Source organism: Eucalyptus grandis, chromosome 11 (genome assembly GCF_016545825.1).
Source record: "Eucalyptus grandis isolate ANBG69807.140 chromosome 11, ASM1654582v1, whole genome shotgun sequence".
In the NCBI taxonomy this organism is placed as follows: Eukaryota; Viridiplantae; Streptophyta; class Magnoliopsida; order Myrtales; family Myrtaceae; genus Eucalyptus; species Eucalyptus grandis.
The window spans coordinates 16,637,312-16,648,222 of record NC_052622.1 but is presented as its reverse complement, the minus strand read 5'-3'; the positions used below and the strand labels follow the sequence as shown (position 1 = coordinate 16,648,222).

General features: G+C 42.7%; 2 protein-coding genes across 3 annotated transcripts; both read left to right on the top strand.

Annotated features, from left to right (window-relative positions):
- Positions 1–2,260: 2,260 nt before the first annotated feature.
- On the top strand, positions 2,261–3,648 carry LOC104425111 (RING-H2 finger protein ATL74). The gene has a single exon (XM_010037699.3). The coding sequence runs from the start codon at positions 2,800–2,802 to the stop codon at positions 3,337–3,339; it is 540 nt and encodes a 179-aa protein (XP_010036001.1). The 5' UTR covers positions 2,261–2,799; the 3' UTR covers positions 3,340–3,648.
- A 1,728-nt stretch (positions 3,649–5,376) lies between these two features.
- LOC104425110 (protein MAIN-LIKE 2) lies at positions 5,377–9,322 on the top strand. Of its 2 annotated transcripts, XM_010037697.3 has the most exons (7): positions 5,377–5,761; positions 6,481–7,093; positions 7,432–7,578; positions 7,754–7,897; positions 8,064–8,273; positions 8,349–8,633; positions 8,804–9,322. In XM_010037697.3, the coding sequence occupies exons 2-6, from the start codon at positions 6,764–6,766 to the stop codon at positions 8,616–8,618; spliced, it is 1,101 nt and encodes a 366-aa protein (XP_010035999.2). In that variant the 5' UTR covers positions 5,377–5,761; positions 6,481–6,763; the 3' UTR covers positions 8,619–8,633; positions 8,804–9,322. The 2 variants fall into 2 exon arrangements, with proteins under 2 accessions (XP_010035999.2, XP_010036000.2); XM_010037698.3 differs by lacking the exon at positions 7,754–7,897.
- The last annotated feature ends 1,589 nt before the right edge of the window (positions 9,323–10,911 follow it).

Sequence of the window (10,911 nt, the reverse complement as noted above, 5' to 3'; positions counted from 1 at the left end):
ATTTCGAAAGGTCTAGCATCGGCTTCTCTCTCATCTCGGATAGTATGGGCTTCGATGCTTTTAAACCCTTAGTCACTCGGCCAACTGCTCCGATGCAAAGCTCCGCGCATCGTTTTCCTTTTTCGCGAATAAGTAAAACGACGTAATCCCCGAACACTGCCGTTCACAACCTCAGCATCCTCGGGGGGGCATGGGATGGGCATCGCTCCCATGGAGGGGGTCCCCACGCGTATCTCTGCCAAAAAGGCTAACGTGACCCAGCAGCATTATTGAGGCGCTTCTGTGGCCGACACCGCGGCGGCAATAAATCCCCGGAGCCACCGCCTCCCTCCACCACGCAAAAGCCCCCCCGACTTCTGCCGGCCCCCCCAAATGAATAGCGCCGCCCTCCCTCCGCCACATCAAATGTCGTGTCTCAAGGCGACCCAAGATGAATCATGCGACCCCTTCTGCGTGTCCCTGCCGACCAATTAAGGATTCAGATCTACTGCACTCGGGGGTAACCATGGTCTCATAGTAAAATTGAGAACTCGAGAATCGTTAGTTTGATTGCAAGTTCTAGAATATACATGGTAAATTTCAAGTTATAAAAATTGATGAATCTATTTTAATGAGTAAGTTCCAAGTTCTAGGTCTTTTTTTTTTTTTGATTTTATGTCTTCGAAAATAGTGAAACCACTATTTGGACCTTCCATTTTTAACAAAATTTCATAATTTTTATGTGCCTAAATATGAGTTGTGAATAGTGAATTGTAATAGATAAAAATAATTAGAAGTGATAATTCGCTGCAATCTTTTAATTAAGAGTACGGGTGAAACTCGTGTAAATCTAAAAGCTAAGATAGGATAAATTTTAAGTTCATGAGTATGCAAGGTAAATTATAAGTTCCATAAATTAAGGAACATAGTTTGACAATGACCGTTCATTTTTATACCGGACATCTTTTTCATTTTTCCAGGCACGACGTGACGCTTTTAATTTCAGTGATGTCTTACGAAGCCGGAGTGCTTCGAAAACAACAAACACCGCTCGACATATTATCTTCGAGCCCACTTGGATACTAGATATTTCGGTGACTGGCGATGAGGTCTCGATCGAATTTTTCATTCAAGAAACCGGCGAACGTCGAGCCTAGCGTGCGAATCTCTCTCTCAATGATTTCACAAAACAACCGGCCTATCCGAATTATCGGAAAAGGACCAACGCCAAAAGCTCGTGCCCACCTTTCCACCAGTTAAAAGAAGAGGGTAGGGGAGATATTTCTTATTTTCCCCGGGCATTCGTTCATCGTGAATTTCAAAATGGATCGATTCTCCTAAAGCCGACGTCGACGTCGGAGGCAATTGGCTTTGTAGCCGAAAAACGAGAAACTAGTTGGCACCGAAATCTCCCCGCTGCGCTTTCAATCCAGCCGGGCTGATAAAGGGATTTCAAGCGGTTTCCTCATTGGCTTGAAAAGATAACGTATATAGAAATCTACTCGAGCTTCGACACTTGGGGGAAAAGTTTTGGGGTCGCCCATATCTTTTGCGTAGATTTAGATATAAACCCCAGCGTATGGACTTTTACGTAGATGCGGAATCTTTAAATTTTTTTTTGCAGTGGCCAGTCGTGATTTGATGGAAGTACTTTGCTTCCTATTCAAGTGTAAGACAAATATCTCCTATCGCGGAGTACTAAGCAAACCATTCGATGCATGCGTCAAGGGAAGCTCGTCTCGTAGTGACAAGTGCGGAGTAATATCTCGTGACACTGATTTTTTTATAGGACAACCAGGTGACGTTCGGTCGATATTTGCACACCTCCGCCAGTAGTCCTTCTCGTCACAGCGTTTTCATTAGCTTGCCAATAATTTGCTCTATGGCCGTACCAGTGACGTAGGTGCTAGTGCCTAAACATCAAGGATTTCTACCTTCATTGCTCAATATCTAATTTGGGTCGCCGTATTGTATGGGACAAGAGGCTACGGCATTTAGTACGAGATTCCTCGGGCTGTGGATCTCTCGTGCAAAATATACATTTCATCAGTAAATTTGATCGTCATCCCGTGAGTAATTTGTCAAGGAAATTAGATAATTGTGACAAGACAGGTCAATAGTCGGGCTATATATTTGCTTGTAACATCTTGCCCTTCCATTATTAGGGATTGGGTGGATGTGATGTAGTGACTTGTAATTACCCAATATTAAAACCCCTTAAAATATTGATTAGGTGCCTAATCAGTAATCACTCTAATCCTCTCCCCAAATAATATCTCCTCCTCTCTCACCTTCCCTCTTCCTTCCTTTATATCTTCACCTCCTCTCCCTTTCTGCAACCCTTCACCCCTCTCTCTCCCTCCCTCTCTCTCTCCGTGCAGCGAAATTCCGACCGTCGCTTCGCCGGCCGGTCATCAAATGACCGAAGCAGGAACGGAGCGGCGAGCTGCGATTCCGATTCCGATTCCGATTCCGATACCGATTCCGATTCCGATTCCGGTCGTCCTGCAGTCCCGCCTCGCTCCAATCGTCTGACGATGGAGGACCATTTGTGGCCACCAACAAGAGGGTCGAATCGTGGATGAGCTCAAAAACGGTCCCAATTCCGGATAAAATCCGTCTGGCGATGTGGCGAATTACGCCCTCGCTTTCCCTTATCTAGCAGACACCAAAGCAGATGCTCCTTCCATGTCCTTTTCTAGCTGGAATCTCGCCCAACATTGCTGTCCTCTCGCTCTGATCGGACTCGAGGGAAAGCTCACTCGTCGCTCGGCCAGCCCACACTGAAGTGACGCCCTCGGCTTTCCTGGGTTTCCGGCCATGAATCGGCTCCATCTGAACCGGAGGTTCCTGGACGCGGACCTCGGCGGTCCGCCGCCGGACGCGTCGGGCGAGAACGGGACGGCGGCGGCGACCGATTCGTACATCAGCGAGACCAACTTCGACACCAACATGGTGATCATCCTGGCCGCCCTGCTGTGCGCGCTGATCTGCGCCCTGGGGCTCAACTCCATCGTCCGCTGCGCGCTCCGCTGCAGCCGGAGGTTCGGGGCGGAGACGCCGGAGCAGGCGGCGGCGAGGCTGGCGACCACGGGGCTCAAGAGGCGCGACCTGCGCCAGATCCCGGTGGCGGTGTACGGGTCGGCGGCGGCGGCGAAGATCCCGGCGACGGAGTGCCCGATCTGCCTCGGCGAGTTCGTCGACGGGGAGAAGGTGCGGGTGCTCCCCAAGTGCAACCACGGGTTCCACGTGAGGTGCATTGACACCTGGCTGCTCTCGCACTCATCCTGCCCCAACTGCCGGCACTCGCTCCTCGATCGTCGGCCGCCGGAGAACGAGCTCCCCGTCGTCGTCGGTTAAGCTGTAGAATCCCGCGGCGGCGGAGGTGAAAAGACCAAGTACCCCCCTTGTAAATTTTCTTGGTTTGATAGTGTAGGGCCTGAGGCAGTGGCCTGCGTGTGTGCCCGCTTTTAGTTTTGGAGGTGGTGAAGTTTCAGTTTCGGTTTGTGTAGGATGAACACGGCGGCGGAACGAGTTCCGGCGCCGATGCGACTCAGCGAGTTTCGAAAATCGAGCGACGTAATTTTTTTTTCAGATCGACTCGTGAGTCGATAATCATCGATTTCTGCCTCGTTTCCAATTTCGAGCATCACAGGATTTTTTTGCTTCTTTCGATTGAATTTTACACGACGCACCATCTCAGAAAGAAGAAAAAATGAAAAAAGAAAAAGCAAATTGAATATTTCTTTTCTTTTTTGGTCGGAAAAATGAATATGCAGTTTCCTGCTTTTATGGATCATTCGATATAACGTTTGCGTTATAAGTAATCATTGAATATTTACTATTATATTTTCCCCCCCGATCAATTCCCCTCGTGGCTAATGAAATAAATTCCTTCATATGGAATTTGGATGTCAGAACTTTCTGTAAAATAGTAGCATGTTTGCATTTCACAGAGGTGGATCAATGCATTATTGAGAATAATTAGCACGATTTATATTTAAAAAAGAAATACGACTTCCTCTCAAGTTAAGTTCTCTTCATAGAAGAGGCAAAGTCTTGACACGGTGTTGTATGACGATGGATTTCGTAACACAGTGTTGTATGACGATGGATTGGATGGTTAGAGAAAGGATGTACGTAATTCATTGAATCGCATGAAATTAAATTACTATAGCACTAAAAATGCCGGACAAGATTGAAAAAATTAATGTTAAATTTATTTGAAAGCTAATATTAAAACCTAACTGGTTACACCATCCAGTTTCGCCAATAGATGTAAAGGGCAAAAAAAAAAGACTAACAAAGAAGTCGCCGTACACACGATGGCACGGGTTTGGTTCTAAATGAAACAAAACATGCTGATGTCTTCGTTATTGCATCCTCACTGTTAAGTCAAAGGGAAAACTCGATACGGGACGCTTCTTCTTCATCCTATCTCTAATCAAAATAGTCAAATCCAAAATACTCCATAGAGTGCTAAATCATTTTCAGACAGATAATTGCGCACGTGCATAAATTCAATATTTGAAAGATTATACTTCATGTCAAATTAATCGAATCATTAAATAAGAGAAATAGTTATGGATGAGATGCACAATATCGAGAAATGATATAAATATACATAGACAGATAAAAAAAAAGATGTCAAAGATTAACATTATCCCTCATAGGTTGTTTATGTTAAACAAACAATTTTTTTTTTTGACATTGGTGAAATAAGTAGTTGGAGATATTTTGAAAAATAAAGAAAGATTGATGTTCCTTAGAAGTATCATTCTTCTTTATGCCAAAGAGCACCTTCCACGCATTAACTATGCTTCCTAAAGCTAAGTTATTTTGGCAAGGCAAAAAAAGGCCGAGCCTCGCCGTGGGTCGGGCTTGCCTCCCGGAGCGCTTAGGATAATAATTTTTGAAAGAGAAAACTTTTATTATTTTGATTCTTTTTTCGATTCTCTGACGAGAATCAAATTTTTTTTTTATTCTCAAATAAAAATCTTTTACCAAACGCTAAAATAAGTTATTTTGGCAAGCTTAAAAAAAGCGGGATAATAATTTTCTATCATACTTGATCCTGCTGTAAAGTTATAATGCGTAATCGATGTGATTATTCATCACATCAAATTACAGATTTCATAGCCATCTTGACCGGTATGGCTAATGATTTGATCGATGATGCAATCAAATGGAGACATCGACAGAAGTAAAAGACCTCGTTCACACTCGATCTTAGCTTAAAAAGCCAAGAAAGAAACGTCCATCAGGCATCAACCGATTAACATATTAGTTTCTCGATTTTTTTTTTCTTTTTGCAGAAATTAAAAGGGGATCCACGTGGTATCCATCTATGCGTTGGATTAGGCTAGCGCGACGAAAGCATCAAGGGCTGGTATTCGACGCACATGAGGTCGGGCATCACAGCGCGGTGCACCGGATTCGCGTCCCTTCGTCCAATGAAACGACTTCGCGCTCTTTCTCGTCTTCTTCAGCGATCAGTACTCAGCAAGCTTCTCTCGCAAGCCTCACCGTCCGTAACCCTCTCTCTCTCTCTCTCTCTCTTCAAAAGGAGGGTCGCGAACGCGAATTCGAACTCGTTGCAGACCCGCTCTTTCTCGTCTTCTTCCTTGAGAAGCTTCTCTCGGAAGCCTCACTCTCTGGCCGTCTCGAAGGCCGAGGGCTGCGAATTCAAACCTCTGCCCGTTGCGGAAGCCCCCCCTTGCCTACCCTGATGAGAAGGTCGCGGAGGAAATCATCCGCAGCAGCCGTCGAAGTCCGCGATTCGGTAAACGCGTCTCGTCGCCTCTTCATTTTCCGCTGGCATTTTCGGTTCCCGGACTGGACGGTGTTCTGGATTCGAGGCTGAATACTCTGTTTCGCAGTGATCTTTTGTTTCGGTTTTCTCCATGTTTGAATCGTGTCAATCTAACGTTTCAAGATGCGATTTTTTTTTTTTTCTGTGGGTTGAAGATTTCCCCGTCTGATTATCCGCGTTCCTTTCAAACTCGGCAATTGAATTGGGTAGAATCCATTTCGATTCATAAAAATTTAGGGCTGAGCTTCTTGCCATTGTTTCTCTTTCTGAACAATAGCTATGACAGGGAATATGGTGTTTACTGCTCACTGGCTTTGAGCAATGTTTACACGTTCGGTTTGAAATTCGGTTAAGAAAAAAACGATAAAGCATGTCTCAATTGGTTTTTGGGAATTTGTAGATTAGGAATTTCAGTACTGTTTTTTTTTTTTTTGTGAAGTGAGCGGAGAGATCATGGTATGATCAACAAGGTTTAATAAAAAAATGTGGGATTTGGTAATTTGTTGCTTATATCGAATCACACTCTTAGCAAGAAATTTTTTTTAGTCAAGACTCTTGGCAAGAATTTATTGGTTGAGAATATGGTGTTTAGTGCTGATCGGCTTTGACCAATGTTTATAAGTACTGTTCGATATTTGGTTAAGGAAAAAAGGATAAAGCATGTCTCAATGGTTTTCGGGAATATGCAGATTGGGAATTTCAGTACTAGGTTTTCCTCACCATCCTTTGTGAAGTGGGTGGAGAAATTATCATCTGATCAACGAGACGCGATAAAGAGTGTGGGATTTGGTAATCTATTGCTCATACCGAATCACACTCTTAGCAAGAAATTATTGTTTGAGTTGATGGAGAAATGGAGTTGCGAAAAGCGTGTCTTTGTATTTGCTCACGGGGAAATGTCCATGACTCCCATAGATGTTGCTTTGGTTTTGGGACTTCGCGTCATTGGAAAGCCAGTGATACTTCAGCAAGATGAGCCTTTTCGGATCTGGAAGAACATTATGGTGCTGTTCCTGGAAGAGGAAAATCACAGTTGCTTCAATTGAGAGTAGACTTGATTCCCTTGGTGGGGCAGCTGATGATGACTTTATAAGGACGTTTTTACTTTTTACATTCGGGACTTTTCTTTTTCCAAATACGAATGGAACGATTGATACTCGTTATCTTTCTTTCCTTAGTAATTTGGATTATGTACATCAATATGCTTGGGGTTCTGCTGTGCTCGAGGATCTGATAATGTGGCTGACTAGAAGAAAGGAGAAAAGTATGCAATATGTTGGAGGTTGTCTTTTATTCCTTCAGGTAATTTTTCTTTGGATATCTTTGAAGCCATTTTAAGCTTTCCGATCCACCGGTTCACCAGTTCACCCAATATGCAAGTTCATGATCATTTATAACTCATTCGGTATTTTGCTTATCTTGTTAATTAAAAAAAATATCTAGTAGCATGTTATTCGTACAGGACCCGTCTCTTGGGGGAACTTTGTTCTTCTTGTTGTTTATTCAATTTTAGATGCAATGTTTATTCCTTTTCAAATTTTGACATACGTGTCCAAAATAGATCTTTTGGGTTGTGCATGACTTTCTCCCTTTTTGGGATTTTGCACAAGTGACGTCTCTAATTCTATGAATTTGTGCAGATTTGGTTTTATGAGCATATTGACATGGCTCGGCCTAGTCTGCAAAATGATTCCTTAACTTTTCCCCGTGCATGCCGATGGGAAAATAGTAGACCCCATCCAAGAGAATGGGTAATTGCAGAATTTGAGAAACTAAGAGATGATCAGGTGAATCCATCGTTTATCTTTCTTTTACCTTTTTTTTTTTCTTTTTCATTTTTAATGCTTGAAGTTACCTGCTCTACTAGTTACAGCTATTTCCACCTTTATTGGCCTCAAAAGTAGCTGTATGGAATAACCCGTGTTGATCAATTCCCAATTTTAAATGGCAATTATGCATTAGATAATCTGGGAGCTTCATCCTACTGCGGTTGAGTTGGAAGCTGAAATAATCAAAGAGATTTTGCCTGCACGAAAGGATGACTCCCAAGAGACAAGTCCACAATCTGGGCCAAATGATTTTTTAGCGAATCTTCCAATGGATCCTGTGAGCTTTAGCTTTTCCATTTCCTTTAAGGTTTATTTTGTAATATTGCATGTTGTGTTAATTGTGATGATTCCTTCCACTATATTTTCTTGTCTCTTTGTTCTTATAATTGAAGTGAATATATCTCGTTTGTGGAAACTCATGAAACTAAATTATGGATGAACAGGATGTCAAAGCAAAAATTGTCTCCAATGTAGATACGATTGATAGAGTACAAAGGTCGGAGATGTTTAATGCATCGAATCCTTGGTCATCGCTAGATGAAGTGAACTCTCTGACAAACACTGATTATCTATCTCACCAAGAAGCGTGCAACGAGAATGTTGAATCACCATCGACATCATACGACTCGCCTAGAAAATCATTGGCTGGCACTGTAGGTTATTCAATTGCTTCTCTTATATGTCAATACATTCATTTTATGTTGGCTTTAATTGCTTTGATTTGTTAGGAAGATGACTTGATGTTGAAAAATCGGATATTGGAAGAGAAGATTGTGGAATTGGAGAAGGAGATGGGTGAACTGATAAAGGAAAACAATCAATTAAAATGCCAGCTACTCTCGAGTCCATCATTAGAAAAGGAAAATGATGATCTGAAGAAAGAAGTGGCTGACCTGAGAAGACAAAATCAAATGCTAAGCTTCTCTTCAGATCATCTTGTGGCTCAGCTTGAGAAATTGCTCTTGGATGAGGAAATTAACGGTACAGAAGAAACGTGACTCTACTGTAAGGAGGTACTTGAATGTTTTGCCCTTGGTCTTCTTAAAACTGTTTCTGCTTCTCTCCTTCCATGAATCAAAGACTAACATGACCTAATCGCCTAGTAATGTCATTATTCTTTATCGTGCATCTCTGTTGGCTCTGTTCTATAATCATCTCTAAGCAAACCTGTGGCTGTTTGCAGAAAATATTGGAGAGAATATGGATTATGCATGCTGATTTTTTAAGGCATCGCGTATGCTGTTGGCAAGCATAGCTGGGATCCATGGCATAAAATTCAGCTAAGTAGAGATGGGGCAGTCGATCCAGTGATTGCCTCTTCCTTCGTCCGGGCTTGGGCAGGGCCGAAGGGGTATGAAGATAAATCGTTGTATGGGTAAAAGTATGTAGCCAGGCCTTACCTATCGAAACAAAAGAGAGTTCCCCACTGATTTGTTTTCGATCGGAGCATCAAGCAAGTCGGCAGGCACAAAGGACAACTGCAGAGTATTTGGTTCGGTCATAAGCTATGTGCTTTCTCATATTACATAGGAAAAGTATTGAAGATGAGCTGTGTCAATTGGACAGGAAAAATTGCGCTTGTCTTTTGCATGAGCTGTATAATACCCGAAGATTTAAGATGATGTTTAGGACACCGAATCACTAATTATTGTAATCGCCTTGTTTTAACCTCCCAGAACAAAAGGAACAATTAGCTGTTTTACGTCTGCTATGGTCTCTCTTGGAAGCACTTCAGCAGGATTCTTTTTCAAATGAGGTCGCTGTTCCACGACAAGAAACTAATGCAAGGTAACATGATTATAACGAAATAACGCTTAAGTTGACATGCTTAGCTCCTCATATGCGATCCTAATCTATATACTTTTTCTGCATACATCATCTGGTTTCGTGGCTTGGGTTGTCTATAAATCATGGTTTAATGGGAGCTACCTTAGGTCTTGGTCGGGCAGGATGCTTTTGGGGGGTTGTTTGTTTCAGATGCTGCGCACCATCGCTTCGCTTGTATGGTCGTTATTTTGTTGTCACTTTTTGGACCACTTCGTAGGTATTAGCATATAATTTCTTAATTTTATTAGGTTGTCTACAATTTTTTTTTCTGTAATTTTTCTTTTGATTTGAAAAATTTGAGTTTTTCTTATGCCACGCTTAATTGACCCTGCATTGATGTGACGTGTTATCAGATAATATTAAATTGGATAGTGTTAATAGAAAGATTCAATCAGGGCAAAATCAAGATGACATTCCCCATGTCCTCTCCTCGAGCCCCATTCTTATCAGAGACCTCGTGGTAAGTTTTCCCGATCGGAGACTGGGATCACCAGACAGAGAAAGGTCTAAACCTGCGGGTCCAGTGTCGACCAATTTCATGCCGTGGCTTGTCTCGATTGTCATATTTATGAGACAGTTCAATTATTGTCCTTCTTGTTGGCTAACAAGGACGATGCATCAGCCCATCGCCACATTCCATCGCCAGAGTTTTTACTCCACTTTCCACGCATAATTGCTCGCTCCGTTCAATTGAATCAATCGAATCATATCTTAGTCGGTAAATCAATCGTATCTTGAGCGCATACTGATGATCTTGCTAATCAAACTATTAAATTTCACTGTAGTTCTAGTTTCATGGCCTATTAAATGCCGAACTATATACGGCGAGGCGGGTAAGTACCTGCGAAATCATTCCAACTAGCCTAATTACGTCTTAGATTTTCCGTGAAGCTCTGACACATATCCGCCCATTAATGACAGCTGGTGAAGCGCTAGCTATGTAGGGGGGGACCCAAGGAAGAAATGTCAATCGCATCAACGGTCCGAATTTGTTCTAGAAAAATAACTTTATTTTACATCCATCGCGGTCAGACATTGAATCGACAAGACGCCTAGTAGCCCTTTCATTAGGTGGGCCCCTCGAACCTTCCTTAACGACATGATAATGTCTTCGGATCCATGGACGAATTGTGCTAAGGATGTAAGTTCAGAGTGTGATTTGCCTCTTTTTTCTTATCTTAATTTGAGCCAGAGGAATACTGTCCGACTCGAAACGAGCGAGCCTTGTTTGTGGATCTAGGCGGTGAAGAAGAAACCAACCGCAATGCACGAACCGTCCGAAAACTCGCCTGTCGGAAGGTAACCCAGAGTTTGAGTTTAAGCAGTACTCGCTCGAGTCGCGCGCGCATTCGTGCGCCGAACAAATTACTTCATTCTGAACGTTTATTTTTGTGAAGTAGCGTAACGTCCGCGAGAGCCATTGCAGATTTTACTAACTTATTATCCATGAATACTAGAGATAGG